The 19344-nt window shown below is 36.1% G+C and overlaps 1 protein-coding gene across 3 annotated transcripts in view; it reads right to left on the bottom strand.

Moving 5' to 3' along the window:
• The window catches only part of LOC120630269 (supervillin-like), a 294583-nt gene that overhangs the window by 142681 nt on the left and 132558 nt on the right, over nt 1–19344 (bottom strand). For all 3 annotated transcript variants that reach the window (XM_039899430.1, XM_039899428.1, XM_039899431.1), the window contains one exon: nt 1473–3825. In XM_039899430.1, the coding sequence (XP_039755364.1) occupies nt 1473–3825 (2353 nt within the window). The remainder of the gene's footprint in view (nt 1–1472; nt 3826–19344) is intronic.

The raw sequence follows: 19344 nt of genomic DNA on the forward strand, positions 1-19344 counted from the left end.
CCAGTACAACAAGATAGGCTATGATCCTTTGTGATCAAAACAAAATAATTGACAAACACGATGAACATTATAACAAATACTTTTAATACATAGGTACAAAATGAAAACGGCGCAGGAAAACAGCGCGTTGAAACCTACGTGACTGAGAGTTTTCCATAATGTTCTCAAAGGCGTGTGAAGTCTACAAATCCGCACTTAGCCAACGTGGTGGACTAAACCTTAATTATTCTGAAACCCGTGCCCTGTAGTGGGCCTGTAATGGGTCGATAATGATGATGAAAGATACAAAAACTGTAAAATACATAAGCACACATCACCAAAGTCAGTCAATAATAAATTTTCTACGGAACATGTTGCTCAGTAGACGATTAAAACAATGTGACAGCATAATAAAAGTACGACCAAAGACAAATTGCATCTTTGGGATACCATATAAAACGAGCGTACGCTCGTTTCACGCTACTGAAAGCCATAACACAAAAGGGGAAAATGTCGTAGTTTAATTCTCTAAATACCAAGAGTGAACTCATTTGGATAAACTACTCAGGTATTAAGAGGTTTTTGAATGAATAAAACCTACTAACATTTTAGAATTACTTACAAATCGAAACTCGGCCACTCGTTCAAAAATCGGAACATGATAAAAGACCTTATTTTTCACCAAATTCACTGACCAAGTTAGATTCATGCAGTAGCCAAACTGAAAATGATTCAAACAGTAAACTGAATCTCCGAGGTGATGTCAGACCGCTACTTCGCACATAATTAGCACATAATGTTTACTAATATTACGAAACGGCAATTAGATACCTTATCAGCTGATTAACAACACTTATCCATTGGGCAAAAACAAATATTAGGACCTTACATCGAATGTACGGTAAAAGCATATTAAGGTTTGGCAATTTTAGTACCGTAAAACTCAAAAATATGTTTAATTTCCTTTTTTAAACAATCTTGTTCAAAACACTTGATACAATAATGAATGACATAGTAATGATGACATGAGATGTCGAAGTTTCTAGGTTATCAAAAAAAAAATACACATTTTATATCCATCATCCATATTGAAAAATATATTAATGCATTTTTTTATCCTTGCTCCTATTTAATGATAATGAAAACATAAGAAACAAAATTACCAAAACATTTGATAGATGCCCACGCCTCGCCTTTGCTCATCAAAATAATGGCGAGACGCCAAGATTTTGCTTCTACTTCAACTACAATCGACACAAAGCGTAATCACTTTTACACAATGAAAATAATATTTAAATTTTCCGTCTATGAAAAAGGGGGAAAAAAGATTTTAGACGAATTTAGAATACATCGAACTTTTCACCGTTGGAAAGAAATCAATAAATAGAATAAATGTAAAAAATTACATGAGTTGCATGAGTCACAACCTAGTATTAGAATTTCTATTGTAACTGGGATGAAGAGTAGAAGTTTTAATATTAAAATTATCTTACCTGGAAGTGACTGATCTCATTTCGTCTATTGTAACCGGCTGAGTTTTGTGCCGCTCCTTATCACGACTTTTTGGTTTTGATGTTGAAGGCTGATCTTTCAAAAAGTTGTCTTTAGTTAGGGCCTCTTCCATGCTCTTAATTCGAGAGGCTATCGATGGAAAAGATTTATGACTGTTTTCGATATCGGATTTATCTCCAGAGTCACTATGACCGTTTTCACAATTATCCTCAACTTTTAACCGCCGGTTGTTTAAAATCGAAATAAGTTCGTCATTCACGTCACACAATAAGCTCATTGACCGGGGATTTGCTTTAGGTCGCAAATTTCGCCGTCGGATTACTGCACTCGGGAAACTTTCTTCCGGGTCGGTCGCGATATTTATGACACGTCGCGGCCCAGCCGCCAACAAGTCGTTCGCATCACTACTAAAATTTGTCGCACTAATGTTCACATCGTTGTCTGCGCAGAATGAGAGGCGCGGGCGCGGTGATTGGCTGCGCTCCCTTGTGAGACTCGAGCCTCTCTGCTTCAAAATTGGTTTTACTGCCGCCTCACATTCTGAGCCAGAATGGTCTGAAGTCCGTGATCTGAGTAGCGACGGTCTACGGGAACTTCGATCGTCTTCGCTCAAATCGAAACTAGAAGTATGACCTTCATCCCCAGACAGCTTTTTTGATGACTTCAAGATGGGTCTTTTCGGAAGATCGAAATCGTATTCATCGTGTTCGGTCGATTTCTTTTTTAGTATGGGTCTCGGTGTTTCCGGCAGTAAAATATCTGGAGAAGGTCGTTCTTCGGAAAAACTTTTCTTTTTCAGTATAGGCCTCACGGTTTCTTTGTCGTCGTCGACGATTTCAGCGCCACCCGCAGCTGCCAGCAGCACTGCCTGAGCAATAGATACATGAGAGGAAGTTGTACTACTACTCGAACTTGAAGTTGATTTTCGTTTTAAAATTCCATGTGGCTCTGGAGAACCATGTGAAACGTCATCATTTAAGTGTTCCTCTTCTCTGCTCATTTTTCTTTTTAATATTCCTTGTATTTGTCCATCCGGAGATTGATTTCTTATAACATCTTCCAAGGATGACCTCCTATTTTTGAGTATCGGTTTATTAGGCGAACCATCTTCAGCAAATGAGACTTCAGGGCTGCAAGACCTTCGCCTTGCAACTTGTGATTCATCTAAACTACGACGTTTCTTCAGAATACCTTGACGACCAGAGCGACCGTTACGTGGTTCAATCACACTCGGTGAAAAAGTGACCGGTGGAGTGGCAATCGTGTGGTTAGGAATATTCGTATTATTACTTTCTTCGTTGATTGACTTTCTTTTTAATATTGACACAGGCGTATGGTGAGGCGTCGACGAAGTATCAAGACGCCGACTTTGACTAGACGAATCGTTATTGAGATCAGAAAAAATTGCACTTTGTGTCTCAAAGTCGATAAGCCTCTGACCTGCCGTGTCTATATCGTTTAATCTTTCTGTTACTCCTCTGTTTGTAACTGGTCTTTCATTACTAATACCATAATTATAAGCATGATTGCTATTTTGTTTTTCAATGCTTGAAACAAATAAAGTATCATAGCGAGGAGTATCAGCCAAAGTCACATGAACCTTACTACTAGTTAAGTTATTCGATAATTTATTAACTCTATCTAACGTTTGTTTAGTCAACGCAGCTAGACTGTCCATTTCTTGTGAAAGTCGGGAACTTGCATGTGGTCTCACAGTTTCGTGAAGTGTAGACATTTTATTGGTAGATTTAGAATTATTTAACTCACTGACGTTCGAATCCAGGTTGAATTTTTCGTAAGAACTATCATTTGATAAAAATTTACTAGTTAAGTTTTTATTATCAATACCGCGTTTCGGAGAATTATCTAAACTAGTCAGTCTTTTCTTTGAATCATGATATTTTTCGTTAAGACTTTCACTATCCTTTTGAGCTCGATGTATTCTATCGCTTCGCGAGTTTTCTGAATCACTTTTTGCTTTGTCAGGGCTTTTTCGAAAACTTCTATTCCTAGATTCCAGTTTTGATTTTGAGTTTTGTGCTCTCAATGTAACTAGTTCTCTGGTTGATTCGTGTTTTACTGGTGATATTGAATTTTGTGGCAGCTTTTCTGTAGTTTTTTTGGACAAGGGAATGCAACTCGGCTTACCGTTGCTACTATCAAAACTTCTACGCTTCTCAGGGGTTTTGCTCGATGAAGATTTAATGGATATGGATTTAAAGCCAAAATGTGCAGTGCTATTTTTAGGGGATATTTTTGAAGACTGTAGTGCTGTTTCGTTCTTCTGATGAGGTGCTTCGATAGACCGACGACTTTTTGATTTCGCAGCAGTTCCTGCAACAATATAAAAGGAATTTGGTTATTTCGAACATAAAGGTATACTAAATAAAAGTTTATGTTGGCCACACATATTATGTAGGTAGAGTTTAAAGCCGGAAGAGGAAATTGTTAGCCTACGTTTGCATTGTTTTACTAGAGTTCACTGACTGCTGCACAAACGCTGATCGTGCCGATTCGCGCGATATGGCGACCGAGGCTATTGTTGAACTACCTCAAAGTAACGCGTGCTGCATTACACAGTAAACAATAAACTTTTTATTTTCTCAATAACAGATATCAAATAATTATATAAATAGTGAAATATGTATGCACACAGAAATAGATCAATGCTAACATTTTAATATGTTGACACAGAATTACAAGTCAGTATCAGTGTAAGTACGAGTTCCCTGACGAAAGCATGAAAAATAATAATTAAACCAGGTGTAATTTTCATTGGGAGATACTTTATTGAAATGTATTTAATGAAAGGTAAAAATAAGTATTTTGGGTGTTTTGGTTGGCGTATGTCTCATTCTTAAGTAAATTAAGTCGAATTACGTGTTAGTTATTTTTAGAGTACAAAGAAAAAATTAAAATTCCAGGATTTGTTTTTCTCAGTAGGTATACTTCCTGTAAACTTTATTTTGTTAGTTATGCGTTAGTCTTCAAAATTAATTCGGAATATCTTTTGATCTAGCTGTATAATAGTTTCACTTGTATAAAAAACGAGTCGTTATTGGTACTTTAGTGCCTAGCCGTGAACGTTATTGTATAACCATTATTTGGTATTCTATAACCCCAGTTACACGTAATCGGCACTGAGCCTCGGTTGAAAACTGCGTTTAATTTGAAGTCATAAATTCCCAAATTGGTTTGTATACAAACCCGGTGCCGCCCAATTACTAGGCCGAATGGCATACCGCTGCGTCAGAAAGGTTGTTAATATGATATGAATTCGCGTCGCAACATCGAAGGCTGCGGTGGGCGCGGTTGGTGACCGCAACGAGCAAGATCGTACCAGGGCTAATGGAAATCAGACCGCAGCGGAATTAACGTACGTGTCCAGAGAGTTTTAAACCTAAACTTATGTTATTTTGGAAAGAAGTTTGCGTTACCAAGCAAATCTGCACGGTGCAATTTATAATTGTTTTATAGCCACACTAAACAGATTTTCTTAAATGCACTTTCAACGTTTAACAACGCCAGGAGCACCATTAAATATTGTCTTTATAACGTGTACCTTATCGCCTGACACGTAAAAAATCACGGAAAATAAGCAAGAGAATAATAATGAAAATTAAGCTTAATTTTCTAAAATCCGCGAAAAGTAGGAGAATCTGTTCAATCTGTCAATTATTTTTCAATCTTTATACGCCACTCTACTATAAATTATTGTTAAGTTGTTGTTGAGTCTTAACAATTATTCATTGTAAAGCCAACATTTCATTAGCGAAACATGCGTAGAGGATACATTATCGAAGATCTGTTTTGAATGGAGCATGAAGATTGAAGAAATTATACTCTCCTACTTTTCGCGGAGTATGGCAATGGATATGGTATGGTTTTATTTTCATAATATATCGTAGTGTGTGGCTTATGAAAGTCATAAAGATATTATTTCTATACTATTGTGTGGCCAGAGAGTGGATAAAACTGTGGGAGAAGATAAACATTCGGTCCTCGAGTTAAAAATACTCCGTATTTCTTTTATCATTTTGTATCCAGAGAAATATTAATTTGAATGTAAAACACCTTTTCTATTTGTACGTATTTATTTGTTGAACGTGTCAAGGTGTAGGAGGCTCAAGTGTCAGTCGAAAATGATAAAATATATTTTCCAAGTTTCTCAATGTAGCGATATAAAACCCTTTATCTTCCAGCGCTCCATTAGCGTGAAACTGGATCCTAATGATCTGTGTATTACATTCAGCGTTAAAGGTGCTTGGGCACCAATCGCCTATATTACCGTCCTATAGTCCTATAGTACCTACTGACCAGCACGCTGGATGAACAATAACTGTTATGGTAGGTATTCTTTTTTTTTTAAATATACCACGACAATACACACATCGCCATCTAGCCAAGTAAGCGCAGCTTATGTTATGGGTACTAAGATAACTGATGAATATTTTTTATGAATAACTAGCGTACCCAGCCCACTTCGCGGGGCTAGATTTTGCTTTATTTTATTTAAACAATAAATTTACATCATTAAATTTTTAATTTAAGTCTCATAATATATTAAATCATTTATTTCTCTCCGTTTTCATTCTCTTGTATTCTCTTATCGAGCGGGTGAATATCATTATCTACACCCATGTACACCCAACAATAGAATATCATCATAGTAAATAAAAGCTGTATTTGACAGTTAGACAGTTCAAAAATAGGAATGCTCCGATCGTCACCAAACAGGATTACTCGCCAGGTCAATCTGGGGATTCCCTGAAAGTTTCATTGAAATCGGTCTAGCCGTTTCGGAGCCTATACGGAAAATACCCACACACTTTCTCTTTTATATATATAGATATACATAAATACTTATAATATATATATAAACACCAAGACACTGAAAAACATTCTTGTTCATCACACATATATTGCCCAGTTGTGGGAATCAAACCCACGGCCTTAGACTCAGAAAGCAGGGTCGCTGCCCACTGCGCCAATCGGCCGTCAAATTTATAAAATCTTACTCTATTTTTTACCATCATCCTTAGCCTATTAATAAGAGCTTTATGTGCGGTGACATCAAAACAGAATACAATAATTGATACCACACCTCCTCTTCACGCGACGCGACTTACCGAACGCGAAGTGTCGTACGAGGCTACCATTTGGTATTTAGTCAAGCAGTGGACTGGCTATGGTTGATTGATGAGTTAGAGCTTGAGGCTTCGTAATTTTTTTTTTTTTTATACTGTAGGAGGAAATCCTCATGGATGTCAATAGGTCAGTTAATACCCCTTAACATGCCCGACTTCGCTGAGAGTGCAACACTCCGCGACCTACGGACTAAAACCTCCTACATACCCAGACCGTCCTTCCCGGAACCGCAATACGCATGACTTCAGAGAGGGGGCTGTCTGCTCAGGCTTCGTCTGCCTTTTGCCGATCCCATTCGTCCTTTACTCGTTTTTGCATAATGTTCTGAAGCATTGTTGTCGAAAAAATTATATTTAACTATCTTCTGCCCGTGACTTCGTCTGCGTGGACTTCAGACATGGGTCTAAAGCTTCGCTCGTTCACAATTTTTGATCCTACCACGGCAACTATTCGCCGAGAGATCGGTATAGAAAGTACATGTCCTTTCTTAAAGCATAGGTGACATGCATACCAATTTTCAAAGGTGTCTGCCCGCGGCTTAGCTCGTAATAAATTTTCAATTTTCCCTCGGGAGCTTCTTAAGGAATCGGAATAAAAGGTAGCCTATGTTCTTTTCCATGTCAAAGGCTAGATGCATGCCAAATTTCATCCAAATCCGTTCAGCCGTTTTTGCGTGATTGAGTAACAAACATCCAAACTTTCACATTTATAATATTAGTAGGACTTCTCATATGATATGAGTTACTACTAAACCTAAGAACAGGGTTCTCTCTTTGGAACGGTAAGCGGGTGTGATAGGAAATTTATAACTAGGATAGAGACAATATATAATAGTGCTTAAGCTTCTAAAGCACGGATATGGACACTGCGAATTTCTTTAGTCCGAGCAAAAACCGAATCTTTCGTAATCCAAAACCTAACAATTTCTGGCCCTTCTGACCCAGGACTACTTAAACACGCACTCAAAAAATATTTCCTACTGCGACAGCTGAGCACTAGTGAGAATAAAACTTCACAATTCCATAATATCCAACTTTTTACAAAGGCTTCTTGCATGCAGCAAGAAGGCTTTGTAAAAAGTTGGACATTATTTGAACCTTACCAGCCTAAGGTGAATTGTAATATAATATGTTATTCTAAAAATAAAGTAGTAAAATAGTAATGGTAATGAATAATGCGATTATATTTATTAATATTATTTCGTTTCGTCAGTCCGCAAATAGGGTACGATCGCCGTGCCGCGTATGCGTCGCTTACTGGTTAATGTGCGTCCAGCATTAGTAAGGATTACACTTGCATATGTTAGTTAGCAAAGTGATAAGCCCAGTTATGTAGATCATGGCAGTCAAGTTTCTTTGAATAAGTTTGCAGCTATTGCATTCAGAGGTTAATGCTTGAATAGAATAGTTGCAAGTGGTGGGAAAGTACTAGTACTTATCAATTACCCATTCGTGATGACAAAAAAAAGGTTTTCTTGTATATACGGGCCACTCACTATTTGATAGTTCGTACTGCTTGTATCACAAATAATATATATCACGTCAATTCAGGACGTATATGTATGTATAGCTATAGTGCTGACATCGCGAATTGCATTGTTGCGGTTACAGATTAAACCAACTGACCAAAGAGTTCTTTTTTTACCGACTAGCAAATGCGTGAAGGACAGAGCGAAGGAACAAGAAGTAGTATAATGCCGCTTTATTGCAAATTTTTTTTTACAAAAACACAAAATAATTACATTCACAGTCTTAGCAATAACATCGTTTGAGTCTTACACGAGACTGGTGTGTCGAAAATGCACCCTTATTTATATCAAAATACTGGCACAATGACATGAACATTGGCTGTGGCCTGTGAATCAAATATAATTTCAAATATTTCTTGAAAACTATTTATTAATTAAATAAGAATTATAAGCAAATTCGTTAAAATACTAGTTAATTTAATAAAATATCTGGCACATATCAAGTTATAGCTATTATAAATAGCTAAAAGTTTATTTATTAAACCACTTTATAAAATTGCTGTAACAGTACATTGAACGTAACGATGAAACCTTTTACAAAAGTATTTAATGAAAAAACAAACTAGACATTCTGCTTTACGTGGAAGTGATAGAATTATGCTTTTCATAACATGGCATGTATAAAAGCTGGCCATTTGTTTACATTAAACCTCACGGGGTCACACCAAATTGTCCTAGATTACTCATTGCCATGACGTGGCTTTGTATTCGCAGAAAGCCATTAGCCGGCGGTGGCATTAATTGTTGTGTCGGTCACAAAGACATCAACTAAAGGGTAGAGCGGCTCTTCCAGACGCAGCTGTCCCACAGTGTCGATATCGTGCAGAAGCGTAGGCCCCTAATCCGTCACTTTTAGTTGCTAACCGGTGTTGAACAAGGCGAAGATGCTCTTCACACAGACTTGCGATATTATAATACAGCTGTTGCTGTTTAATTATTTTTACCACCACAAAAAGTTAATAGCACCAAAAGAAAAGCATCAGGTTGATTAACTTAATCGGTCCAATATTTTCAATCAAGGTAGCATTATATACAATTAAAAAACTACATTAGAGTTAAATAAAGTTTACTGTCAGCAGCAGTGCTAAAACGTGTGTGTATGTATGAAGTGTATGCCATGAAAGGTACCGTCATTCAGTTTTTTACAACAAGCCAGACTATAATATATTCTTATAGGTTCATATGTTATATAATAAGACGTTGGTCCCGGTTACTATCACTCACATGTGATAGTCATTCGACAATCCGTATTGGAAATGTGTTGGGTTTATGCTGAATAAGCCTCTCTCCTATGAAAAAGAAGGTCTGAGCCCAACAGTCATTGAGTAATAAGCTGAAGATGCTAATGATATCTGACGTGAGTGACAAAATAGTCTGTGGGCGATCAAACTATTTGTTCACATTAGCAATAAACTATAGGTTGAGGCCTCTCTTCACCCGAATATAAAGGTGTTTAGTCCTGTAATATTTCGATCATTTCAAATGGAAACCTTCGTCTAATTCCTATTCATCGATAACATTTTGATACAATTTATCTGACAGATGATAGAACCAAAAATAGGTACTAGGCTTTTTTGGGTGGCCATGTGTTTTTTCGCTCTGATATTAACATAAGTTTGAGTATCCATGGTCCTAGACTAGGTGAGCACTAAGCAAGGAACATTTTTATTATAATACCTCTTTTATTCGGTGTAGATATAGGTATAGGTAGAATAACATAATTGATGACCTAGATGGCCAAATTCTGTTAAATTGTCGAAAAAGGTTTATTGCCACAGAACAAAAAATAACCTTTGTTAAATAGCCTTAAAGAGTATGCATACAATCATTACTGTTTTGCTTTTATGTTTAGTTGTATATAGTGAGATTTTTAGATTAATTGACGACCTTAGTTATCGCTGTGGTCTTATAACTGGGTTCCCGGGTTGGATCCCAGCCCGCTATTTGGGATAATTTTGCGAATTTCCTCTGGTCTGGTCTGGTGGGAGGCTTCGGCCGTGGCTAATTACCACCCTACAGACAATGATTTGCCGCCAAGCGAATTAGCGATTATGCCGCGTTAAACCGATTTGGGTCCTAAACGCTCAACCAGGCTATCCCGTGACCATCTTTAACTGTAACAACTTACCACCAGATGAGATTGCAGTCAAGGGCTAACTTGTAGTGGATTAAAAAAAAAAGTTGATTCTATTATTACTGATGAAATCTACTCAGTATCTAAATACGTTGTGATTACTGCCAACATCAATGTTATGCAAATAGCACTTACTCAAACGTATTGAAGTGTATGATATCAAATTATAGAGTCTTATTTATACTAAACAAACTTAGTTCTGCACTGTTGTTATCTGTCGCAGGCGATATTAATGGGCAATATATAGAGTTTAAACTCAATTATATGTTAAGGTTTGTATCTAACACCTTGTAGTTGTTGGACGAAGTGTCATTTAAAATTTCAATTTCTCTCCATTATTTTCCATTAACACATTTCCATATAAAAATACATTTGAAGAAAACGGTAGCATATCATTCTCCAGATTGCGTGTATCAATTTTGTCATAAATTATATTATATTTAATTTAAAAGAACGACGTAGTAGGGAAACCGATTTAATTTCGGATGTTCTGTAATCAATCAATGTAATTAGTTTTTAAAATTTCTAGACGAAGTAAAGAAACTAAACGAAGTTTATTAGGGTTGTCCAAATTTAAAAAAAAATATTTATAAATATTTACCTCCCGAGCTGGCCCAATGGGCTTAAGCCCATTATTGGGGCAGCTAAGAAACTTTCGAAGCTATCTCTACATACTCGTAGGTATAGTAAGAGGGATAGTTGGGAGCAGTGGCGTGCATAGAGGGTATGCACAGGGTATGCAGAAGATATAAAATTAAGAAAATCACCAGTAAGAGTTATAAATACTTAAGGGTAGAACTTTTTTATAACTCTTACAATGCCTATCCTTAAGTATTTTATAACTCGTACGTGAGGTTTTCTTCATTTTATATCATCTGCATACCCTGTGCATACCCTCTATGCACGCCACTGGTTGGGAGATGTAAACCGAAATTTACGATGGCCGATTAGTGTAATTTGCTTTTTTTCGGTAACATATTATGTCACCGTTGCTCGCGTTCTTTGTCCGTGTTTATTGCGGATTCCAAATCCCGTGGGAACAGTTTGTTTTCCCTTGGATAAAAAGTACCCTGTGTTACTTACTCTCCGTCCTTTTAAATATTAAAATCCAGTCTATTGGTTCCTCCTCAGTAAAGGCGTAAAGAAAGGACAAAGAAATACACGATAATATTATAGACCCTATTAAACTTTTTTTTTTTTAGTCCACCAATCCGCACTTTGCTAGCGTGGTGGACCCGTGCCCTGTAGTGGGCCGGTAATGGGTTGATACGATGATTAAACTTTCGGTATCCTTTACCTTCATTAAATATTTATTTGAAATATTGTAGATGCCGATCCAAAAAACCGATTTCCAAATCCACTCTAATGTACAATTTTGTTTGTAAACGTAGATATTTTATTGTAAAGATGCGAATTCGCATTTTATGACACGTATGAAAGTTCTTTTCTTTTCTTTAAGTAGGTACTTATACTATATAAGCTATGGAAGTAGGTTTTTTCTAAAACAATTTTTATCGAGTATAAGGCACAAACATGAGAGTTGAACTGTTCCACCTATAACAATGCTCGAGTTAGTAGCAGAATAAAATTGGCAGAACGTACGGACGGTTTTTGTTATAAATTGATTTTCAACCGAGTCTTATGAGCTCCAAGCTCTAAGTAGTTAAGTTATTCCGATAAGTAACGACTGAGTAATAACTTTTGAGAAAATTGGCAGAACCTGATTTAAAATTAGAAGTGTTTATCTAGAATATTAGATACGAGAATTTGTGTAGATATAAAAGCCTTTTTTTTTTAAAACGGTAGTTGTAGTAAAGTTTTTTGTGACAAAGCTCGTCCGGGGCAAGCACTATCACCATGCTTATTTCTGCCGCTAAGCAGCATTGTTGCAATGCTGTGTTCCGGTCTGAAGGGCGTTGTTACCGGTGTGATTACAGGCACATGAGAATTTTATAAATATTTATTTGCAAAATATGTAACAAATACACAAATTATTAAGTAAAACTTAAATTTATTGAATACACCATGAACATGAAATTTTACTCTATCACGAGAAATCTGTAGATTCGGTGAAGCTCATAACTCTTGATATTTAATCTTAAAAAAGCCACATATACTCTCCATAATATGTTCTATAAGCAAGCTTCGATCCGAAACTGAAGCATCCTCAGGAGATGTACAAAGAACAAACAATCTTTATATAAAACATAAATGACATCACCGTCCGGGATTATAGCAAAGAAATTTTTATTGTGTTTAGTATAAAAAGCATATTAAAAAATTTCGGAACTACCGTCTCCGCTCTCCTACCGTCGATGCCGAAATTAGTATATGCCTTTCAAATCAGTCTTATAGCGACTGTAGCGTCATCTAGTAGGAAACGTTGCAGTTTCGATCTACTTTTTCAAAGGTCCATATTACAATGGACACGTTTGAAACAAGAGATGACACATTGCTTTTTTATTTTTATTTTTTTGGTGTTTTTGTGTTTAGTACAGTCTCTATAAGACTGATATTGACGGCCGACTGGCGCAGTGGGCAGCGAACCTGTTTTCTGAGCCGTGGCCGTGGGTTCGATTCCCACAACTGGAAAATGTTTGTGTGATGAACATGAATGTTTTTCAGTGTCTGGGTGTTCATCTGTATATTATAAGTAATTCTGTGTATTATTGAGACTGATGTGAAAAGGCATATGCTAATTTCGGCATCGACGGTAGGAGAGCCGTAGCTTAATTGGAGAAAGCTGAGCGCTTTCTCCATCCGCGATTGCCAGAGAGTCGCAGGTTCAAATCCCGTCGGATCCGTCAATTATAACTTAAAAAAAAAACATTCTTGAAACTTTATTATAATATAAGCTAAGTAAGCATTTCAAATTGAAAGGGTTATTTTACGGCGGGGTTTAAGTACATCTAGTATTACCTATACTAATTTTAAAATAAACAATATTCAAAAAGGTATTATATTTATTTTATTTTCATAATGGCTTTTGGGGGTTTAAAACCTGTAATTTTTATTTCGCCAATATCACAAGGGATAAACACGGGGGACAGCTATTGAGGGGATCGTCTAAAGAGCATTTAGCGGCGCTATAGTGTCTTGACAAACAAGTTTTTCGTTATGGCGCCTTTCCAGAGATATTGACAAAGGACAGTTGACACTGCCGCTATTTAATCATACTTAGATGAGTACACGAGTATATATATGCCCTCCAAACCAATTAAATTAAATCGAAGAAAACTAACTACAGCGTTCTGAGAAACATAGCAATTTAAATTGGTTAATTTTTAATAAGTTGTAAAATTTATTTTGTTAATCTCTGGCACACCTAACTCACCTTAATTTTTTTGTCCCTTTCAGTAAGCTTGATAAAACCATTATAATAACTCTCTAATACAGGGAGCATGAGAAAATATTGGAAGCCATATCATTTAAAGATCAAAAAACATAGCTAGCTAATAAACATAAGTCAAGCAGGACCTACGTTAAAAAAAGAGCTTTTATTACAGCCGTCATTTTTAGCAATTTATTTTAATATTGTTGATGTTTTGTTTCAGAATTGTAAATTTCCAGGACGACAAGTTACGTGCCAAATAAACAGTAATTTGAAAATAATACTGTAGGGCCCTCAAAGCTCACGTAATATAACTTTAAATCATTCTTGAACCTTATATTTATACTTTTAATTATGTGCCTGTCTGAGTTATCTCGATTACTGCCTTTAATACGATTGTTTTAACGTTATAATACAATAAATTTACGAGTAAGTCAAATCGAATATTTCTTTATTCAAATAGGCACATAGATGGCACTTTTGATGCGTTGATTATATACAAAATGTGTACATAGCAGTGAGTAGTGTTGGCGATAACTACAATCGTAACCTTAAGTTAACTAAAGCTACGAGCGTTCCAAACGCGCCCTGGTCTAAGAACGGGCGGGCCCGCTGCAGGACACGGATCTCCTCTGAAATGAGAAGGGTTTAAAGGAGCCGGACCACCATGCATTGATAAAATCAAATTATATATTAAAAGTATATTGCATTGCTTAAACTTTGCTTTGCGGAAAATAATTAATTATATCAGCACATTCGCAGGTTTTTAACAACCACTTACTTATTGTATTATCTGGAGACATTGATATAATATTTTACCATCGTTCTGGATCAAACATAAACCTAAACCGTATAACTAATTTAGGATCAATCATCAAAACAGTATTGTATAAGTAATTGCGAAACTGATAATTTGTAAAGAACAGTAATTATTTACAATAGCGACTAGGTATACATTTAATAAAACTATTTCGTTTGAATAGTGAACTTTCACGATTTCAGTTCATGCTTTTAAAAATCAATAAAAATGGACTGTAGGTATGTAGATAAACCTAATTCTTGTAATTAAACTCTCATCCAGGTTTGTATGTGAAAACCGGATTAGTCGCGGAGGCTTTGTAGTGTAAGTAATTCGCCCGTGTCAAAAATGCAGAAATATTTATTTTACACACAAGTATTAAAAATGAGTTGCCAAAACGATTTTAATTTACACCCTCTACATGAAATTGCGGGCCATACTTATTTATAAACAAGGCTGGAATAACATCACCGGAGGTTCGTTGTAAAAATTATATGCCCAAAGTATAATGCCTAACTTGTTTGGCCTAGTTTCAGTTTCGCTTATAACAAAGGATAGTATAGAAATAATAAACTCCAGCGACGAAAATTGATGATGACGTGATGAGAGAATCGCGTTATACTTTTGCGCGATATATTTAACGTATAAAAAAAATCAAACTAATTAATTTAAAAATCTGGCATGTCGGAGATAGGACGGATAGAGGTCGCTGTAAACACGTTCTGAATAATATCAACTGTGCGGGCTGACTGCGAAACTTGAAGACAACCTTGAAATTTTTTAAGGTTTTTTTTTCGAAATTGGTTATGAACCAAGCAGATGGCCCATAATTTAAAGGGCATACAAGGATCATTTTCCAGAAAGAACCTCCCTGTATCCATCCTGAGGCGATTATGTTAAGCTACACAAGCTACTACGCCCTTCAAACCTAGATATAAGCTTGATGGCGGACGAGCTCTGTCCCAAAAAGGTCTAACACTACAGTACTACTAAGTTGTGTTTCATAATCAGCCTATATTATATTATACCAGGGCAGAGAACACGTTGAGCTATAGACCGCCAATTTTTTTACTCCAGGGCTTAATGTCAAATTTGTAACTTCAGGAATGATCACAATATATGACATAGATTATGAAATACTTTATTGCACCTGATATACCGTGATTTGTTACATTGAACATGGTAATAAAACATGATATAGAAAAGGGAGAAACCCTACACATACGGTCTTATTGCTAAAGCAATCCCTTAGACAACCAATGGTAAAAGGATCGAATAATAATAGACCGCTTCACACATTCTGGCAACTCTAAACAAAGACTTAGCTGATATCATTATACTTTTAATCAAAAGAGCATTTCTAGGCAAAATAGGGTTATGAACTAAATTACTAAGAGACACCGAGTTTAGTTGCGAGTGAAATTCACATTCGACGAAACCCAGTGGAAATTCCCCAGAAATATTTGAAATGCGAAAGAGAATGTGGTTTGTCATAAATTATTGCTTAAGAACCATCTCGATTATGTTGGCTTTCAAACATACAACGTCGCATCAAAATCTATTCATTTGGGAGCTTAAAAATCTAAATCAATTTCCTATAACATATTTTCCCTCAGTTGCCTCCTACGATACCCGAGAGAAGAGGGGTGACGACAAATAAAAGTCGGACGTCGAAGGTTAAAGAATAGAAGACAGGGGTGTTTTACATATAGAAAGCCACGTTTCACATTATAAGTACACTAAAACGAAACACGTAAGCTGATATAATTATAATTTCAATCAAAAAAGCATTGGTAGGCGAAGCGGGCTTCTGAGCTAAATTACCAATTAATGTTGTACTCTGTCAACAAAGGAGGCGTCGAGGTTGGTATTACGCGAGAGAAATTCAATTCGCAATCAATGTAAGCCACTGGGGTTCATAGCTCGAATAAAAATTGTTGCAGACTAGTAGTGTCGTCGAACTGTAGTCCAAAGACGCCAATTGTATTGAATACAGTTTCAGTAGTTAGGTACCTATCGGTCAATATCGTCGATTATAATGATTTGAAGACTGAAAAATCTGATTCATTTAACGAAAGTTAGATTTGCTAATTTTGTGTCTGTAAGTTCTTCTGCTGAAATAAGACTTTCGAGACTTAAGTAATGAGATTTTATATTTATTTAACGAGAGTAAGATTTATTTATTTTATGTTTAAGTGCATTGCTGGACCTAGGCATTTTCAAGAGCGCGCCACTCAGAGTGAGTGAGTGAGCCTTTCTTATCCAGCCTTCGTACCACCTTTTTAAGGTCATCGGTCCATCGAGCAGAAAGAAGGTCTTCCTACACTGCTTCCGGTAAACCTACTTTTCATTACCCAATAAATTCATATTCATATTCATTTCATTCTTCTCACATTATTTAAGTTTGAACAAATAAATAAAAAAATAAATTAAGAATGCAATAATATTAAAAACATAAAGCTGATAACTGAATCGCTAAGTGGCGCTCTCTGATTGACTACCGAAGAATTAGAAAAAGAAGAGATAATACATAATCTTTGGTTCTTAATATAATACAACAGGATTTTAAGAGGTTTACATGGCTTAAAGCAGTATTATTTTGAAATGACAGTTTTGTATGACGTTCTTTGGTCCTTAGCGTCCCTGAAAAAGGGATTATCGATTATAAGTAATTCTGAAACAAGAGCTTCAACGGAATTAAATTTCTACTACTATAATTCGTGCATATAAACCTCTAGGAAAGGAACTTATAAAAATGCGCACATAAATTTATTTTGACTTCTAAACTTTGGAGGGGCGGCTCTTGTCAGGAGAGTTGAAAGAATTTAAGGTGCTTCACCCGGGTAGCAACAAGCACGATGTTGGAGCGCCCGCTTCTCCGTTCCCTGTTTTCTCGTCAGGATACGTAACGGCTTGTTTAAAAAAAAAGAAAAAACAAAAAACATTAATAAATTCTTCGCACATATTCCTACGCGCGTTCCCTAACCTGCTGCCTGCTTAAAGTCCTTGATATGGCACATAGCAGATCGCAAAGAACATTACAAAAATTGTTAAACCAATTTTTGTACCTTACTTCAGTGTTATAGTAGCAGACGCCCAACTTAAAAGCCTACTTTAGGGGCCTGTAGAGATGACGAAATATTTGAGTCCATTGGATGTAACTTAAACGAGCTGCGAATGCAATACTGACGGAGTTTGCACCCTTAATACGAAATTTCAGCCAACAAAGGTTTTCGAGTATCAAAACACCGTTACGTCAAAGTCAAATAGGTTTGTATTTCAGACAGTTCAGGTATCCTACTTTTATTCCAATTTGCCTTTTAGATTCGCTAGAAGCGATACGGTTTCAGTTATTTCCTTTATCGATATAGGTACCTATATAGCGAGAAAAATGGCGACCATTTACGGCTAGATGGTACAATTGTGAAAGAATAACACGAAGCATTTCTGATATAAGTCGGAACAATTTTCAAACTTCTCGGAATTTAGACAATTCTCAGGAGTACAAAATGTTATAACTACTCATACAGTAGGTACAGAGCAACAGTCGACAAGATTAAAAACTTAAATATATGTTATATCCAAATACACACTTAACGTATTACAAAAAAAGTGGTGATAGCTTAGTGGTTAGGACTTAGGTTTCAGTTTCAGGGAGCCCAGTTCGAAACACAGCCCGCACCTCTAACTTTTTTTGTGTGTTCATTTTAATTAAAATATAACGGTGAAGAAAAACATCATTAGGAAACCTGCATGCCTGAGAGTACTACATAATATTCCCTAGGGCATGTGAAGCCCATCAATACGCACCGTGCGTCAGGTTGGTGGACAACAGCCTAAACCCTTCTCATTATGGGAGGGGAAACCAGTGCCCTCGGCCGGTAGTGCGTTGATATTATGATGAGACGATGTCTTTGGGTATTAATCTCTCCCAAATCACCATAGCCGTTTTATCCAGCTTGAAGGACCAATTATGCTTGAGATGTAAAAAAGCCTAAAATTCGATTTAAAAAAAAAAACGAAGATTAAAATTGGGCGTTTTTCAATATTGCGCTTTTATAATTAAAGATGGCTTTATACAAATGCTCTACTCTGTTCTCAAATAAGTGCAATGAAACGTGATATCACATTGTTGGCCATTAAAGTTTTTAACCAAAATTCTAATTTACATTTTCTTGTTTGGAAAACAGTATACATACTTATAACATACACATATATTTCGTGTAAGCGAAAATGAATCACGCGCGTATTGAAATCCAATAAAAAGTAAACCATTTAAGACCAAAAGGTGTTATAACAACCTATGCTAATATAATAAAAAATCTTTAATTTGTCTCGAACAAAAGGTATTGTCTCACTACAAACAATTTCGGTTGAAGCGAAATGACTATCTCTTGCGGAGATAAGATCATACAATATTTAGGTTAAGATAATAAAGTTAGTTATGGGGAGTAGAATAACACTCGACAAAAGACGCAGGGGGTCTTAGAAGATAAAACATTAGGTACAATGTTAATAACAAAGGTGAAATGAACAACGAAAAATAAAGAAAGACTTATTAAGACTTTTTCAACTTCCCACGTATTATATATCCTTGAATAAATTAGCACCTACTAGTATAAGACCGTTAATATATACCTCAGTAGACATATAGTTAAATCGTTCGATTATAAAACTAAACACCCAAAAATTAAAAAACAGTAAACGAAAGCTTAAAAAGTTAATCAAGTGAAATGGAAGCCCATAAAAAAGACCTATTCCTAAGGAGACACTGCATGCAAATGCATCTTTGATTTGAGTTTTGACTCCATTTAACCTTTTTCGTTTATCGTAATATCTCACATAAGCATCCACGAGTAAAGATCGTGAAAGTTTTATGCAGTGGAAATAAAGTGAACTCAGTAAAAATACGA

This window comes from Pararge aegeria, chromosome 16 (genome assembly GCF_905163445.1).
Source record: "Pararge aegeria chromosome 16, ilParAegt1.1, whole genome shotgun sequence".
Taxonomy (NCBI): Eukaryota; Metazoa; Arthropoda; class Insecta; order Lepidoptera; family Nymphalidae; genus Pararge; species Pararge aegeria.